The sequence below is a fragment of the Chenopodium quinoa genome, unplaced genomic scaffold, assembly GCF_001683475.1.
Source record: "Chenopodium quinoa cultivar QQ74 unplaced genomic scaffold, ASM168347v1, whole genome shotgun sequence".
NCBI lineage: Eukaryota > Viridiplantae > Streptophyta > Magnoliopsida > Caryophyllales > Amaranthaceae > Chenopodium > Chenopodium quinoa.
The window spans coordinates 1152453-1171414 of record NW_018744367.1 but is presented as its reverse complement, the minus strand read 5'-3'; the positions used below and the strand labels follow the sequence as shown (position 1 = coordinate 1171414).

The following is an 18962-nucleotide window of genomic DNA, read 5'->3' as shown; positions in this document are numbered from 1 at the left end:
TATGGTAGAATTAAGATCAGGAGGTTCCATTGGAACCGCAAAGAGACTTGAAGGACTAACATGCGACACCTACCTGACAGCAATACCTGCAAAAGGAAAAACAAAAAGAAAAAACAATTTGAGTAGAAAGAGCTATTCTCGACTCTAGGAGACTCCCCAGAGCCTCCTCGCCAGGGCGGGAAGGTGAAATTCTAATGATCAAACTAGTGGAGAGAAAAAGTTAGAGAGAGAAAGAAAAAACATTACAAAAAGTTGTCGTTCCTTCCAACAAATACACAATATAGCCCAAAAATTTTAATTAAAAGCAAAACCAACCAAATTGCTTGATCATATGATTCTTATCAATATAAATTTTGCACTTGAATTGACTCAAACCCACCCTTCTCTCCTAGGACTCTAATTACTATGTTTGAATAACAATAGTAAAGGGAAAGGAAGGGGAAGGCAAAAGAGGGAAGGGAAAGGGAGGTGAGGGGAGGGAGAAGGCCCCAAAGCTTGCCACGAGTTTTACTCTGGGATATTCTCCTTATCCCAAATAAAGAAGGGAGGAAAGGAAGGGTTGGGAAAGAGGATGATTGAAAGGGAAGAGAAAAATTGGGAAAAGGCGAGCTCTATATCCCTCTAAATCTCTCCAATTTTCATGGGATTATGTTTATTAAAGAGAAAAAAGGAAAATAGATCCCTCCATTTCCTTCCCCTAATCCTTTATCTTCCGTTTCCCCTCCCTTTCTCTTTTCTTCTTATCCTTCCATTTCATTCTATTCAAACAAAATGTAAAAAACAACCTTTTTTTTTTGGTTAATGCAAAGTACTTTGTATACACTGTCCTCCTAAGTACTAACTAGCAAAAGACTAGGGGAATGTGTAAACCACACAATCACACATACACATGCATTGACAAGGGTTTAAGTAAGCTACTAATTGGGCTTGTGGTGACTTGGTCGTTGGTGAAAGCTTACACCTATGCTTCAGCGAAATAATCATTTCGCTGTCCTCTTACGTGTTTAATTTCCAACACAAACCTCATACCTTATTATTCCTCAATCAATAATTTGACATATCTTTGTCACAAATATTTATATATCTATAAAAAAAATTCTTAACATAATTTTGATAATTTTCTACATCATTTTATATCTAACATATCTTTCGTAATCTTTTATTTTGATCAAAATTTGTCAATAATATTCTTAGATTTTATTTTGTTTATAAAGAACTAATTACAATGATAATTTAATAATAGTTATTTAAAATTATCGTGCATGGTGCGAGAATTCACAACCTATACCTCATACTTATACCTGGCAATCCTGACCTGACACGTGACCCGAAATTGACTCGAAAACGTAAACTCGAAATTGACCTGAACACAAAGCTGACCCAACCCGACCCGAAGTGGAGTTGACCCGATACCCGAATTGACATGACCCAAATTAACCAACCCCAAGTTAACCTGATACCCAAATTGACCCGACCCGATACTCGAAGTGACCCGAAACCCGAAATGACCCGACCCGTACGAACCTGAAACCCAAAGCGACCCGAACTATACCCGAAATGACTCAACCCAAGATTAATAAATACTCAAAATGACCTAACTGATTTAGGGAATAATTACTTTATCGGGATAAACAATTATCGAAAATAATCTAAATTAAACATTATAGTATTGTGTGTATAGTACTATTGAAATGTGCGTGCAATTTAGTACTTGTAATTCATAAAGAGTTCCATTTGATTAGGAACACTTGTTATTGTTATTATTACTATTACTCTTCGCTTCTTTTTTTAAGTATTACATTGAATTTTTTTTCCACTATTCACTTTATTTAATTTGAATTTTTGACCCATTAATCAATGATAGTGATCATACGTATGAAACACTACAGTCTTGTGTATATAGTACTATTGTAATTGTCTAACGAAAATATTATTAATATACAATTGTTATACTTTATACTTATTGATAACTATAATATTTTATTACTCAAATTTCTACATTGACATAGACGAAAATTGAGCCGACCCGAACTCAACCTGACCCGAATTTAACCCGATACCCAACCCGAATTTACCGTTGACTTGAAACTAACCCGAAACCCAAATTGACCCGACCCGAACTGACCCAACCCATACCCGACCCGAACGCCCGTTTGCCAGGTCTTCATACCGTCGTACATCACAAGTCGATGGACATGTACAATTGTTTCCCGCTACACAAAAGAAAACAAGAAAAAATGGCACATCTTCTTCCCTCATCCCTTCGTTCTCTACTCAACATCATCCATCGTACTTGGCTTCCTCCACACTCACCATTTCTCTCTCTTCTTCCCAAACCCTCTTCTTCACTTCCTCTTCTCTGCAGACCCATTTGCTCTAAACCCTCCTTAAACCCTACTCAAGCTCTCAATTCTCAATCTTTCCCCTCTTCAAATGGTACCCCTTTGATTTGAATCTCCTTTTTTGATTGTTTTGATTCTGACCTCAATTTCTTGTAAGTTTTGCAGGGAATTTGCTGATTTTGAAGCATGATGAACGGATTTCTGGGTCTTTTGAGAAAACCCATGTGGCAGTTTCGAGTACAATTGCTGCCATTGTTACTTCCATGGGTGGTCCTCCTGCCGCTGTGGGTATTGTTAGGTTATCGGGGCCGTCTTCGGTAGAGATTGTTCGAAAGGTGTTTCGGCGAATGAAGGAGAGAAAGAAGAAGAAGGAAGAAGAGGGTAGTTGTTTGTGGCAGCCTAAAAGCCATGTTGTTGAATATGGTGTGGTTTTGGATCATCTTGGCAATGTTATTGATGAGGTAATTAAGTAATTTATGTATATATTTTTAATCAATTTAATGTGGGAATATATTGCAAAAGTAATTTTGAAGGAAAAGTGTGGAAATTGCTACTTTTCTTTTGTTTGAAATGTTAGGGATTAACAGTTAACATAGTTATTGGAATTGGAAGTTTGGCTTTTTATTTAGCATTAAAGCTACTAATTGGGATCTCTGTTTTTGTAGACCTACCAATGTTAGCAAACATGTGCTGTTTGAATTATTTTTAAATTTCATAGAAAGTTATTTGGCTTAGGATTATATGTTGAGTTGGGAATCATTTCAAAGTGTATATCTATGGAAAAGTGAAATGAAGAACACTATTGAAAATTAAAATAGTGGAAATTACTTCATTTAATTTGTTTGGATGTTTAATGAGGAAAAGTATTGAAATGTAAGTGAAGAAGGGATTTGTATCGAGAAGTGGAAACAAATGTGAGGATTCATGAAGTAACATAGAGTTTCTCATTTATTGGACTATATCAAGGATCTGTAATAATTCCTTTTCCTTTGAAACAATGTTAGATGAAGCAACAAGATCTATGTGAGATGAGATACCAACGTTTTGCTATTTTGTGGATAATGTCTTATCATAGGATGAGACATTTTCTGGTTTATAATGCTAAATTGGAGTATGCTGGTTTTAATGCTAAGTCGGATTGGTGGAGACAAAATTAAAATCATGTGGCAGCCAAGTGAGGATGTAGTGACATAAGATTCTTAAAAATTACCTCTTAGTAGATGGTTTACGAATCTTGGTTTGAAATGGACCAAGATATAATTTACAAGACTAAGGCTAGTCTCAATGTCTGGAGATCAGGCCCTTACACTAGCTTTATATGGGTCATAAAGTTGGATATTTAAGAAAGATCATGTTAAGAAGATGGGTGTAGGTCGTGTTGTAGGAAATGTGTTAAAAACATGTTGCTGTGATGGATGTATTGAAACACTTTGAGGGATAGAATTAAATCTTAGGATATTTGTAGGAAAGTTGGAGCCGCTAGTGCCTAGCAATAATGAAGATAAGATATGGAAGAACTCACTGCGTTTGTTTAGGTATGTGTGACATTGACAGCAAACAAGCGTTATTAGGAAAGTGAAGAGTTGTGACATTATGTATTTTATAAGTCAAGGGGATATTAAAGATAACTTGGATGGATGGATTTAATAAATAAACGGGTTTGCTAAAGCTTGTAGCACTAGATAGAATGGAGGAAGAAAATCTCAGTGGATGATTACGAGAGATTAAATTATTGGTTCATGCAACTGACCCTATCCTTTTAGGAATAAGGATTTGATGTTGTTTTAGTAGTATTGGAATTCGGCAATTTAGTTTTAAATACAGTGTATAAAGCTGCTAGTCAGGAGATTTCAGCTTTCGTAGACCCACCAATATTGGCATACAGGTGTTGATTAATTCCCAATATAATTAATGGAAAATTTTATTGGCATAAGCTTAAATGTTGAGTTTCTTATATCATTTTTGAGGATTACTTGGTGACATCCTCTTTGTTTGGCGAGCACAAGGTTGTCTATGATTTTCTTGCTCTAAACCTCCTCTAAAAGCGCATTTAGTTTTTTATAACCACTTGTGGCTGGAATGTTTGATGTGAATAATTTTCTGAAAATATGTTTAAACGCAAGCCAAATTAGTAATGTTCTCAAAGTACTCACCAAAAATTATATTACCGCTGTTCGTAATTAATAGTCATATCTATTATTTTAGGAATTCGGAAAACAGTTGTCATCTTTCCTAGTATACATAAAATTAGATATGCCATAATCTAATAGATAAGGAGAGGATAAATATTAATCTCTTTATAGCCATGTCGGATTGGATTGTTCCCAAGTTTTAAATCTAAGCAATTTTTCCTTCTTTTCCCATTTCTTTCTTTCCCATTTCCTCATTTAGCGGAATGGTGCGTAAAATTTTGTTGTTTCTCCTAGCTACTCCCTCTGTTCCATTTTTAAAAAGTATTCACTTATCGTAAACACACAATTTTATCCAAGAGGAAAAAATAATGTAAACACTGGGTCCACATGCTTTCTTTACTGCTGTATATTTTAGAGAGGAGAACCTGTTCCAATTAGGAGTAAAGTTTTATAGATACTCTCTCTCAAAATAGGAATAAAGTAAAGTTCATAGTGGAACAAAGGGAGTATTTTAAGCCTATATAACTTCACATTGAGGCTTTAAGCATGCTCTGTTATCTGTTGTATGTGAGTAAGCAGGCTATCTTAAGATAGAAATGGATTTTTGCTAGGTTATAGTGGTTCCTATGCTGGCTCCAAGATCATACACTCGTGAGGATGTGATTGAGCTCCAGTGCCATGGTAGTGAAGTATGTCTTCGTCGTGTGCTGAGAGCTTGTTTAGATGCCGGTGCAAGACTTGCTGAACCAGGTGTGAACTTTGTCAGTTTAAAAGTAATATTTGTCATTCTGCTGCAAGATCTTTCTTTTCTTTGTTGCTTTCTGTAATCAAATTATCAATTAGTTCATAGGTCAGTGATGAGCTGATGATAGTCATGACATCCGAAGCCAATTGTTAAATTGTTGAACATCATGAAGTAACAATCTGCAACCAATTTATGTTTTGCTCACATGACCCAAGTTTGATATAAGTGGGGTTGTTTTGAGGGGGAGCTTTTATGATAATGGAATTTCAATTCTCCCAGAGGTGACACAGACTGCATATCCAGTCTTAAGGGGGAGCTTTTATGATAATATCAAGATGACTAGATGAGATTAGCTTATCTGCAGGAACTGGGAGTTGTTCAGAAAAAAGGATAGCTAAAGTACATGTTCATATGTCTCACTTGTTTATTTGTAAAGGTTGATATGATCCTTGATTTGCTTGACCTCTTTTGAGGAAGGTGTACGAATCATAGGGAGAAAAAAAAAAAAAACCACAGGGGTGATCGCGGTGTGTTGATGTGTGTTCTTATCTCTAGATTTACAATTCTCTTATTAATGATAAAAGGTTATGGACTTATGGGGCTTTAAGTATCTTGTATATCTGGATTTTAAATATACTATCAAAAGTTCCACCAAAGCATTATTACTCTCCCGGCCCTTAATAAGAGCCCCATTTCTCCTGGATTTAGGAGAGGAATTGTAGCCGGGTATTGTTGATTAAACTTTAACAAAAATAAAGTTAGTGGCCTGGTCGGAATAGTTTATTGTTTTCAGTAGAGGTGGGAGAAAATATAGTGGGGTTAAAGGAGTATTGTTGATTAAAACTGAAGATGGACCCCACCCAAATGAGGAATTTCTATTCTATAACACAAATTTTGGGAGAAATGGGGCTTTTATTCAGGGACGGAGGATATAATGATTGCTCATCTTTAAAGTGATCTCCTTACAGTTTCAGGGACATCTGATTTCAATATGCTGTCCCTGAAAATTTCTTTGTTCTCTTTGTCAGGCGAGTTTACTCTTCGTACTTTTCTAAATGGTCGCTTGGATCTCACCCAAGCAGAAAATGTGGGGAAGCTGATAACAGCAAATTCCGTGGGCGCTGCTGATGCAGCACTAGCTGGGATCCAGGTATGGTTCAAGTATTAGAATATTCTTCTATTGTGAATTCTTTTTCTTTCTGAATATTGTTACAAATTATTGTAATGCTTTTGACAGGGGGGTTTCTCACATCTTGTCAAATCAATCCGAAAGCAATGCATAGAATTACTTTGTGAAATTGAGGCGCGTCTTGATTTTGAGGATGAAATGCCGCCTTTGGACTTGCTATCAACTAGAAATAAAATACATGCTATGGTAGAAGATGTACAAAAGGCACTGGAAACTGCCAACTATGACAAGCTTCTACAATCAGGACTGCAGGTGATAATTTGCTTTTCAGCAAAAGTTAGGGGCTGACATTCAATTCTTCATAATCTGTGTAAAATACTTAATGTCTTGTTTCCCCCCCCCCCCCCCCCCTTCTCCTGAAAAGACTAGTAGTATCTTTTACATCAATCTTTTTGAAAATTTTGTGATGAATGATCAGGGTGTTTCTATCTTCACTGTAACCTATGATTGCTATGAATCAACGTTACTGTCACATGTTTGTAATATAGGAGTTTCCTTTTATCTGTTCAATAATATAAAAAACTCCACTTGGCAGTGACCTACTGACCTGATATGGAGTAACTCCTAAAGCTTGGGTTTCTGTTAGTGATTTTGTTTCAAATGTTTATATTAGAAAAGTCTTAGTTTCTCTGCTATATGTTTTAATTACCTCACCTTGCTTAGACCATATATATTATTTACCAATTTCAGTAGTTGATGATTAATGCCTTCACAAATATGTATCCTGTTTTGGTCAAATACATAAAAGGCATAGCTTTCCCTCAATATAAGTATTGAAAGCATAATTTAGTTCCGAGCTTCTGATTATAGCTACAGGCTTACAGGAGTTACAACATTACTTTATCACTTTTTTCCATTTTTCTGCAGTTGATGAAATTATATTTGCAAACTGTTTGCAGATTGCGATTGTCGGCAGGCCTAATGTGGGAAAGTCAAGCCTTCTGAACGCTTGGAGCAAGGTACACAAAACAGATTCTTTGCCCATCTAATGAACTATGCCTCCACATTCATGATAATTCTTGCTACTGTATTTGGGGTTAAAAATTGAGTAGTGTATGGATGACATGATTTCTTTCCCCATGTTGAAAAGTAACAAGATTAGGTTAAATTTTATGCTTTTGACTGCTTGTTTGGATCTACAATCTTTTTCTCCAATAAATATCTCATATTTCAAATTTTAATGTGCAATATGTTTGAATTTTTAAATTTGATGTTCAAACTAGCTATAAAGAAGCTCTATAAGAAATTCAAAAGACCTTTAAGAACATAAATTTACATTAATGTGGATCTCTGTGTTCTGAATAAAATTCATTGAGTAAAATGTAAAATATTATTCAGATTGATTTTTGTTTTACAAATACAAACTTTTACAACTTACTTTTGTCTGAGCTTTAGCTGTTCCACAAATCCACCTATTAGCTAGCACTCCTAGTTTTAGAAATTAAGTAGGGAGAAAAAGCTTTCCAAAAGGGTATGTTACAATAACTAAGAGTCAGAGCCACAGAGGAGATATTACCTTTCATCTTGAATCAATAATGAAATTTTGAAAAAGTTATGTTATCATGCATGCTTTACTCTTGTAAGATGTTAGGGATCTGTACAAGGTGTTTGATGTTGGTGGCGTTGTTGATTGTAATGGCTCATAAGATGTGTTTCTATAAATTTGACTTTGAGAAGCTGTATGATCTCTTAATCAATTCATCTTGGTTCTGGGAAAAAAATAAATAACTGAACCTCCCAACGAGGTTCCATTCAAAGTAATGTTGAGGATGCAAATATGTATGCTGGCTGAGCATTTGTAGTTTTCTATGTTGGATGAGGTGGTAATTTTGTAACTCAAGTTTTAAACTTATAGCTTAGGGATATATGTAACCAGGCATGAATGCTACTCAAATATTATGTCCTTTTTGTAGGGTTATTTAATGATTTTACATATTTTTTTTGGGGTGAGTGATTTGAGTACACTTATGAGCGTTCTTTGATTCATCTCCTCTTTTGATTTGGTAATCTGTTATGTTTCATGCTAAACTGATTGGAATTACATGGCTTAATTCCTTATTAGCATGCAGAGTGAGAGAGCTATAGTCACTGAAATTGCTGGGACAACTCGGGATGTTGTTGAAGCCAGTATTACTGTTCAAGGAATCCCTGTTACCCTGCTTGATACTGCTGGAATTCGGGAAACTGAAGATATTGTGGAAAAAATTGGTAAGCGCATCTATTCTATTTTATGACAGTAGCTTAACAGTGTAGCTAGATGGATATTGTCTGTACTATTTGGTCTTGAAATTAAAAGAGAATATCAATACAAAGTACATCTGTACATGTGTGTGTTGTTGTTTTTTTTTAGCGTTTGCGGGTTATGTATGGCCTAATCCAATCTCTTTGTTGGATTCATTACTATGAAAGCTCTTAAATTAATGTATGTTGATTGTAGTCAACTTGAAATGTATGTGCATATTTTTTGATCCATTGACTTGGATAGAAAAAAAAATGCGTTGGAAAACTTGTTACAGAAATAAGAAGACTGCGATGCTGGTAAGTGGTAACAGCTTTGGCACTGATGGTTGTGTGTCTTGTTTCCTTGTTCATTTAATGGGCTGAGGACTTATTTTTTGCAAAATGCTGAGTGCTTGAGCTGGCTCTGTTAGATACATTTATAGAAATCTATGTGTGGATCAGCCATTGACGAGTTATAAAAAAAAAAAAAAATGATAAATAAAAATTAATTAATAAATAAATAAAAACTCAGCCAACTAAACAGAATTTAGTTCTATTTGATTAGCCTCCTAAATTATAGAGTAGGAATTCTGCCGTCTAAATGGTTTAAAATATTGGGCTGCGTTAACTTGTTTTGAAATTTTTGGTTGCAGGGGTAGAGAGATCTGAAGTTGCTGCCTTGGGTGCTGATGTCATTATTATGACAATTAGTGCTGCTGATGGTTGGACAATGGATGATAACAGGCTTCTGAGTAGAATTCAATCTGCTAAGGTCTCTCTCTAAACTATTTAATACACCAATGTGGTAATTCACGAAATGTCTTCCAGCTTGTTTTGCAAACTGTAACTATCCATAATGCTCTGTTATTTTCTGCACTTGTTATTAATTCATACTTGATTGTGAGTTGTTGCTTTTCCTTTTTTGTGCAAATAACAGGATATGAGATCTTTTACACCAATGATCCTTGTCATCAACAAGATAGATTGTCTTCCAGCTGCATGTGCTGAAAGCTTCAATGTCGATGATCATCTTTTTGCTAGGTGTATATCTACATGTGCTGTCACTGGTGAAGGACTCGAAGATCTGGAGAGGGCAGTATCAGAGGTCGTGGGTCTCAACAGCATTACTTCTGGGGGGCGAAAATGGACTATAAACCAGGTTAGCTACCTTTAGTTTATCATATTATATTAACTCTGCATTGTTCTTTACCTTTGGTTTACCACCTCCTTCCTAGCTCATAGAAGGTAGCCAAGATGGATGGGGGAACAAGGATGTAGAATATGGAAATAATGTTGTATCTTGTTGGTGTGTAATTTCAACCTCTTCAAAGTAAGGATTCACTTGGAAAGATTCCATCCCCTATACTCGCACTCATCACCACCTGATGAGGAAAATTATTTAGAAAATGCTTTACTTCCTCTCTTTTGGCTTCAGTGCTGTTTTTCACTCCCTTTCATATTTACTACAAGACAACATCTGCAAAAGCTTGAAATATGCCTCAATGAATGTACCACCTCTCTTGGTCCAAAAAGTCCCATATGAAATCCTCCTTTGGCATTGCTTCTCTTTTTCATTCCCTTTCGTATTTACTACAAGACAGCATCTGTAAAAGCTTGCAACGTGTCCTAAATGAATGTACCACCTCTGTCGGCCCAAAAAGACCCATATGAAATCAAGGATTAGCAATTTGCTATAGATTTGAAATACTGGAACTTAGATCTGATGTAAAAATACGCTTTAAAGATTGTGTTACTGACAGCAACTAACACAATGTACACAGAAAACTATTGTGTGTCACTGCCCAGCGCTATTGCTACATCCACCATGACGGTTGATAAATGCTATCATGAAGTTGATAATAGTGCTGGTGGTTTGCTAGCCCTTTGGTCATTCTTTCAACTAACATTTTATAGGGTGAACTGCCTTGGCTCTGTTAATGTTCTGCATCAATGAAACCAGTATGTAGAAGTAGAAATTTTCTCCATTAAATCTGCTTTGGCTCTCAAACCCGTAAAGCCTTTCTCTGACCAATTTTCCAACTTGTAATAATAGTGATGGCAAGAAAACTTCTCATGACTGATTTGGTATGTTGTAGTTTAATAGCTTGTAATATATGTGCTTGTGATATTAATTTAAAGGGTCAGCCTTTTCCTTGTTATTGAAACTTAAGGCTATGTTTTTGGTAAAAAAGGAACTGAACAGGTGATCTTAATTATTTAGATAGATAAAACTAGTTAATATTCAAAGCCCTTCACTAAATTTGAAATCCAAACCCAGGAAACCTTTTTTATTTTATCCTATGCATTCTAGTCTTTTTTCTTTTGTACCTTGCAAATTCAAATCAAGTGGCCTTACCAAATCTCGAAAGTGAAGATACATTTTGCCTGGAATGACCTTGCACAATTTTGGCATTAATTGGCATGGGCTCAATCTTGGCATGGAACTATGAGTTGTCTGTACTTAGCGAATCTTTTGATATTATGCCTGGCTGACCTTTTGGACCGAATAATTTATTAGCTATTTAATTCAACTGACAATAAAATGTCCCACCTGGGGCAGTCTGTCTCCTAGCTTGATTGCTTAATGGACAGTTCAGGTTTTTTCCTACCTGCATGGCTCCACTGGTTACTACAAGCGCAATCGTTGTATCTTTCATGCTTGTTATACACCTGTTCTGGCATAATACTGCTCTGTTGGCTGCTAAAATATGTATCTTTAAATATTTCTACGTTAGCTGCTTGTATTTTATCTTTACATGTTAAATCAATTGACATTCGTTTGATGATCTAACTGAGATTGTTGCATTGTCAACAGAGACAATGTGAGCAGTTGGTACGTGCCAAAGAGGCTTTATTGAGGTTAAAAACATCAATGGAAGAAGAACTGCCATTGGATTTTTGGACAATTGATTTGAGAGAAGCAGCATTGGCTCTAGGCCAGATTAGTGGCGATGACATCTCTGAAGAAGTTTTATCAAGTATCTTCAGTAAGTTTTGCATCGGTAAATAAATAGCTCTCTCCATGTTTGTGCCCTTAAGTTCTCCTTAGCCACCCTAGGTAGTAAGCCTTGATAAGAGACACTACCGGCTACTGCAGTAGGGTATGGTATATTGGTGGTAGTGTGCTAAGTTAAAGATTAGAAAAGGTGTTCTGACAAAGAGAGGGCTGAAAGAGGGTAGTTTCTTTTGCCCCTCAATTTTTTCCTTTGTTTGGTGGGTAAGAGGGGTGCAGTGGTTGTGGTCTGTGATTTCGGCTGAGAGGTTACACCATTTAGACTTTCTTTCTGCAGTGTAAATGTCAATACCAAAGACCTTATTCTCTCTCAGTATTGTTCTAGTTTGATGCAGTCTTAATAATCATGTTATCCCTTATACTTTTTGAGCAAGAAATACAGCATCTTGACAATTAGGTTTGCAAATCCATAAACCTCAATTAATTGTCTCACATCTATTTTGACATGTTCCAAAAAAATTACTTCTTTGAATACATTCACAGTTTATAATTAGAATTTATAATTTGCCTTCAACGGATTATACAAATATGTTAAAATAATTTTTAAAACGTTACATATTTATTCAAGTTCGAACAAGTTTTAAATACTTATAATGAAACATAAACAAACATACAATGAACTTAAACAAGTTGTTCACTAACAGTCTAACATAAGTAAGTCGAACATGAATTAGTTTAAGCTTGACTCATTAATTAAACAAGACTAAGATTAATTTCGACCTTGTTTATTAATTTAACAAATGTGACAATTAATTAAACAAAATATTCAAATATTATTGATGTACTCATCTAATATCAGCTGGATTTCATACAAGCACCATTTCCTTGACTTCCAGATTATAAGATGAAATTGCTCCTTATCAATTTTAGCTCTGAAAGTCCAATCTTCTATTTGAAAAAGTTTGGAGGTTGCATTATTGCATTACTCAATAGTCTTCACCATTCTTTTTTCTTGACTTTTTTGTGCTGAATATAGTTTATGACTCAGAAGATCTTAATTTTCTCGTCAGATTTACACTAGTTTGCTGTATTACCGCAATTTAGGAATCTATTTTTGAGAAAAAAAAAATTAATATTATAGTTTATACGAGATGATAAAAATTTAAACGGAAAATTTAGTATCACCAGTTCAAAGGTTTTTACTCGATAAGTTTAGGCCATTAAAATTAGTACTTGTATCATTTTGACATACAGTTGAGAGTTTTTCAAGTGGAGAGATTGTAGATTGAAAATCATGTCATAATGTCACATCAATTTTACCTATCAAAACTTCAAAGGTGCAATTTTTTTGTTGACCCTTAAGAATCTTCCAACGTACGCATTTTTTTTTTTCAAACAAGTGGTATGCGACATTGATGTACCGCTCCCTTCGTCCCTTATTTTTTGCTCCATTGCAAATATATGGGTCAGATTTTTATAACTTTGACCATGGATTGTCGTTAATCTATAAGTGATAATAAATTCATGTGGGATCTTGTTAGAATTGTCTAATAGTATATTTTATTAATATCAAGTTTTTATAATATTTACGTGTATATAAATAGAGATATATATGTTTAAGGTCACGTCTTGGAGACCGTAAAAAGTCAAATGAGGCAAAAAATAAGGGACAGAGGGAGTACATATTATTAGTTTTGCATAGAAAAATAAGAAAGCAAATGTTTTTTATCGAGACTTAAATAGCTTCTATGTATATGGATGATCAACTAGCTTAGTTGATTAAAGTTTGGACAAATGGTAATCAAAAGTTCGTTAAGAGTACATAAGATGAAGCAAGATTAAATCGGAATAATAATTGGGCATTTACAATGTTTGTAAAAACCATATAAAATCATGAATTCAATGCTTCTCACCAGCTCCTAAGGAACTTCGAACTTGCTTATGACTTGTACTATAATGTGTATTCATAATTTCATATGGTTCTTTCTTTCGTTTACTTAAGTGTTAATGTAAATTAACCATAACTTTGTAGCCCTATTCTTAATAACTTGACCACAAAATTGCACATCCAAATTACAAGAAAGTATATAAAATTGTAATTACAAAATTTAAATCTCAGAGATTTTTATTTGTTCCAATATATAAATAAATTGCATATATGGTCCATGGCTGAAATTTGGACCTAAAGTAATCATAGATTAAATATTCAAATCACATGAAATGACAAATTGCTAATATCACATTACATTAGAAAATGGATTAACATTTTCTTGTATCATATACATTCCTGTACACACACATTACCCTAAAAGCTAAAGGGGTTGTTTTGTATGATGCAATCAAACATACTTGTTGAATTCCTCTGCTTAGAACTCGATATAGGGGTAAGTGGATGATGATCCAACAATTACCCAGTTTATTACGACGTAATCATCACTTTATACGGATTAAACATACACACAATGACACAAACTCATACATACATTCAAGTCGAATCAACCCCATACAACTTTTAGAAATACCGGTTCTCATATAATCAAGCCTCTTCGATTACTCTTGGAGAACATGAATGAACAGCATGCGCGACTGTTAGATAGATGTTATCTTCCCCTATTAAGGATGTAAAATCGGATGCATGTAGCTTCTCGATTACCACTGGCCCTGGATTTGCCAATGCAAGCTGCATGAACAGAATGCCAAAGAAGCATGTCAGTGTACTTTAGTAGTAAATTCTGCTAGTATAAATTTACATTTATGACTTGTTATATTCTCTAAGACATATCTAGACGAATATGTCATAAGTAGAGGTAGTAAACGAGTCATTCAGCTCAGCTCGTACTTAAATGATGACTCATTTTGTTTAGGTGTAACTCAAAGGTTGCTCAGATTAGTTTATTAAGAATAATGTATCAGTTTTAGTCCTATTACTTATCAATTTGAGTTGGGTCATTTAGTTTCGAGTACAGATCGAATTTGGTAGGTTTAGTTTAACCAAGCCTTGTTTACCTGAATATTTCTTTTCTCTAGACTTTTGTGCAACTCTTCTAAAGCATGGATGCCACTGGTATCAATGTCGGTGACAGCTGCATCAACCCATCAAAGAAAAAAAATTATTTATTGTGTTTTAGTTAAAATTTCATTTGCAGTGATCAATCTTCTATTAATCAACATACTAAATAACTTACGTGACATCTCGACGATTAGAAACTGTATCCTCGGTCTGTACAGCTTTTTCCTCTTCTCTTCCTCATCGACTAACCATCTCAATATCCTGCACCACAAAAACCAGACATAAATCTTTGAGAAACCAGACTACTCTGCCTCAAATTACAACTCCTGTGCAGATGATATCAGAAGTTCATTCGAGACCAAAGATGTTAGACTCGAAAATTTTGATAATGAGACTATTCAGCAGTTCCTGTAGAATATGTCCATGATATGAAATTCTTACTTTAGATATTATTCTGATTGCAAGTTGTAGAATGATTAGTCTTTTTCAATAAAAGATAAAAAAAGGAATACAAAAGATAGAGAAATTTTTATATACTCTTAATGCATAAAGATCAAAAAGGATAATGTAAACAAGTATTTTTATAGTGTGGTTGTTCCTTTAGCTATCATTCTAATGAAAATTTTAAGGACGTTTGGATTAGGGTAGCACGACGAATAGTTTCAATCAACCTTATTGATTATTTAAGTTATTTTTGGCAAGAAAGAATGAAGTGAAATATCTAAACAAAAATATAAAAACAGAGAATATAACTCAGAAATTACCTCTCCTTTATGTAATTTGAGTTGGAGAAGTAGATAGCCGAATCAACTCTAATAACCAATATACCAGGAACATCAGCTGCTTCAGGATACTGCTGAAGATTTCTGTAAATCGTCGTACCTGGGAGATTGCCCAGGAGTGCAGTCCTTGGCCTAGTAACTTGCAAGAGGATTTTGGCAAAGGATATAACTACCTGTATGGTCACACCATGAAAAGCAAAATTAATTTAGCAAAAAAACTCACAACAGAAGCTAACAGAGTAAAAAAAAAAGCATAAAATCTTTAAAAACCCATACCGCGATCAAAAGACCAATCTCAACAGATGCGAATATCACACCAAAAAAGGCACCCATACATGCAACAAAGTCGAATTTATCAATCTTCCATATCAGAATAGCAGCCTCGTAATCAATAAGGTTGATGACGGCAGATATGATGATGGAAGCAAGAATGGCGTTTGGGGTATACTTAAAAAGAGGTGTTATAAACAACAGAGTTAGGAACACGATGACTGACATAACGATGTTAGAGACTGCAGTTTGACAGCCTGCCATGTAATTCACTGCAGATCGAGAAAAGGATCCTGCAAGACATAAGCATATATATCAGATGATTACTTATCATCAAAATTTTATTAATATCAGGAAAAAAAACATTTAACTGATCATATAAATTCTGTTAGCTTCAAATCTTAAGCATTCATGTAATTACCAGTTGCAACATAGCAGGAAGTCATTGATCCGACAACATTCATCGCCCCTAAAGCTACCATTTCTTTGTTTCCATCTAGTTGGTAGTCCTTCATAGCTGCAAATGTTCTTCCTATTGCTGTGGCTTCCTGCAAAAAAATGTTACAAGGAATTCTTTCAACAGACATTAAAAAGGGACAATTCCCGAAACACCTTGTGTATACCACTTCCAAACAAAAATAAAAAAAAATAAAAATTACCTTATAAAATGTATTGAAATCAATTAAAATACTTTCTTTGATTAAAGTGATCTGAAAGCTTAATATAACCTAACTTCACCATCCAATTCTCACGAATTTGTAAATCAAAAGTGAAAATGATGATTACTATTGAGGGCCAACACTCTAGTAATGTGAATTTGACAATTTTAAGTACTTGCAATTATATGCAAAAAATGATTTAGTTATTCTCAAAAATAGCTATATATAAGGCAATTGTCAACAGTCTTTATTTCATATATTACAATAACAAGAGAAATGATCAGTGCATTGAGGAGGATGACTTACAGTTAGTGCTATCATACCAGCCACAGAGCCAATTTTGAAACCTCTCAGAAGATTATCTCCAGATAAATATAATAGATGCACCGATGATGGGTTAAGTCCTTTTTCTATATGATTCACCTACAGCCGAAATAATATTTAATCAAATCAATGTTTTTTAAAATTAAATTCCCGCTCTTTTCTGTATATTACAAGAGATAAGAGAGGAAAGGTAGCTTACAATTGCTACTCCTTTCTTTTCTGCATGAGTTATAAACACGAAAAAAGTGGATAGAATGACTGAGATCAATGGAGCAATTGCTGGCACCCAAAACAGTTTCTTGTTTTTCTTTCCCTGAAGATTAGATTTGATCCAAAGTCAAGAAAATCTTACAATGAAATAGAGAAAGACAACAGGTAAAATTGAATTAAGTGTAGTTCTTACGATCATCTTAGCGAAAAGAAGAAAGGCCAGAAAGACTGATCCTATCAGTATCGTCTGCCAGTTCCACTTCAAGTAGCGAAAAATAGATATAATTAGTCAATTAGACTAATTGTATAGTAGTATGTACGAGAATTATTTGAGCTTAACTATAGATAACTAGAATTTACCCCGTGATGGATGGACCTGAAAACTGACTTTAAGACTGATATTATATCTGAATTCTTTGTAAAGTGCTTGCCCTTGATCCCAAGAAATCCTTTAAGCTGTTGCAACGCGATTGTAATAGCAGCTCCACCCATGAAACCAACAATAGCCGCGTGGGATAGGAAGTCGATTAAGAATCCTAATCTGAAGCCATGAAAAAAAAGGTGAATTATATGTTACACTAGTTATATGTACAAAAATAAAATCAATAAATAACAGAAGAGTGTATATCAGACCTGAAAAATCCGAGGGTCATTTGAGTGATCCCTGCAAAAAATGTTGCAGTGAATGCAAGCCTTCTATACTCCACGGGATTTTTAGTAGGATCGATTTCATTCTGAATCAGAGTCCCTAGTAAAAGAGAAACGACAGCTACCGGTCCAATGGCGATATCTCTTGAACTACCCATGCAAGCATATATCAATGGGGGTACAAAGCTGGAGTCTGCATTAGTTTACAGCATATAAACAACAGGGTATAAGTAATAAATATCACATTTTATGATACTAATTATAGTCCTAAACACAAACTGTAGTAGTAGTAGTAGAGCATACATAGTCCATACTCAGGGTCGAGGTTTGCAAGTTTCGAATATCCAATATCCTGTTACACCGGAAAACCAAGATTGTAACACATGCAAAATTACACTTAGATATCATTTCTTAACAATGAGTTACAAAAAATGAATATTTTTTGCATACCTGAGGGATGCAGAGACTGGCAATAGTGAGGCCGGAAATGAGGTCTCCTCTGAACTTCTTGAGATTATATCCTCGGCCCCAGTCAAGTATAGGGAAGACAGCATGAAGACCGAGAATGAACTTCCTGGACTTAGACTGATCTTTGAAATGTCGTAAAGGATCATCAGCAAAGAATGTCTCTTTCACGGTGTTAGTGAACTCCTTGAACAAGTTCTGCTTAGATGGAACACCGACTTTGTGGTGATCTAAGTCTGGGTTTTGGTTATGACGCTTAGAGGATGGCAGGCTAGCCATATCGATCTCTTTGGTATCGGCCTCTCCATTTGTTGGAAGATTAGCCATTGAAGTGTTTGGGAGAACAACAAAAAGGGATGGTGCTAATGCAATTTAAATCTGTAACATGTAACATTCATAGTAGAAGAGTTGCTTAAGAATATTAGTATGAAAAGTATGCTAAAGAGAGAAAAAGAAAGCAAACAAGTACAAGAAGAACTAGAAAACAAAGAAATTCAGCTAAGCTGGAGAAAGTGATTGATTGGAGTATACTACAAATTGCAAAAGATCAAGAGGGTCTCTGAGCTTTATAAGTTCTGTCAAAGAATAACTAGTCAAAAGTCTACATTTTGGCTTGAAGAATTTTCAAACTTAAAAAAATGGGTGGATCAGAAAAATGTAACATTGAAAAAAAACAGTACTATTAGACTAATTAGACCGCGGTAGGAGGATAAAAATTCCGAACTTAATAATTGATTGTACACACTTTCTAATTTAACAAGAACCAGACATTAGTCACATTACTGTCATTGGTTAACATATTCTCTATTGCTTAGCATTTAAGCTCATTTTAGATCAAGATGAATAGTGTTGACCTAAACATATAAGTGAAGTTGTTGGGGTGCTTCATGCCCTATCTTAACAGTACTCGTAATAACAGAATTACCCGAGAAAACAGTTTCGATCACTTAGATCTTTTCGAATCAGTTACGAAAAGATATACAATTATCGGATACAATAATCTTTCAACTAAA

At 34.8% G+C, this 18962-nt stretch overlaps 2 protein-coding genes across 2 annotated transcripts; one reads left to right on the top strand and one right to left on the bottom strand.

Annotated features, from left to right (window-relative positions):
- Positions 1-1992: 1992 nt before the first annotated feature.
- LOC110696498 (tRNA modification GTPase MnmE-like) lies at positions 1993-12031 on the top strand. The gene is made up of 10 exons (XM_021873792.1): positions 1993-2436; positions 2508-2803; positions 5086-5224; positions 6248-6369; positions 6457-6660; positions 7308-7367; positions 8478-8616; positions 9282-9400; positions 9566-9787; positions 11444-12031. The coding sequence occupies exons 1-10, from the start codon at positions 2190-2192 to the stop codon at positions 11636-11638; spliced, it is 1743 nt and encodes a 580-aa protein (XP_021729484.1). The 5' UTR covers positions 1993-2189; the 3' UTR covers positions 11639-12031.
- A 1758-nt stretch (positions 12032-13789) lies between these two features.
- Positions 13790-18492, bottom strand: LOC110696497 (sulfate transporter 1.2-like). The gene is made up of 13 exons (XM_021873791.1): positions 17935-18492; positions 17788-17836; positions 17470-17677; positions 17197-17377; positions 17030-17095; positions 16826-16939; positions 16609-16725; positions 16065-16191; positions 15650-15936; positions 15356-15546; positions 14767-14852; positions 14588-14664; positions 13790-14261 (listed from the first exon to the last, which is right to left on the bottom strand). The coding sequence occupies exons 1-13, from the start codon at positions 18274-18276 to the stop codon at positions 14118-14120; spliced, it is 1989 nt and encodes a 662-aa protein (XP_021729483.1). The 5' UTR covers positions 18277-18492; the 3' UTR covers positions 13790-14117.
- Positions 18493-18962: the final 470 nt, after the last annotated feature.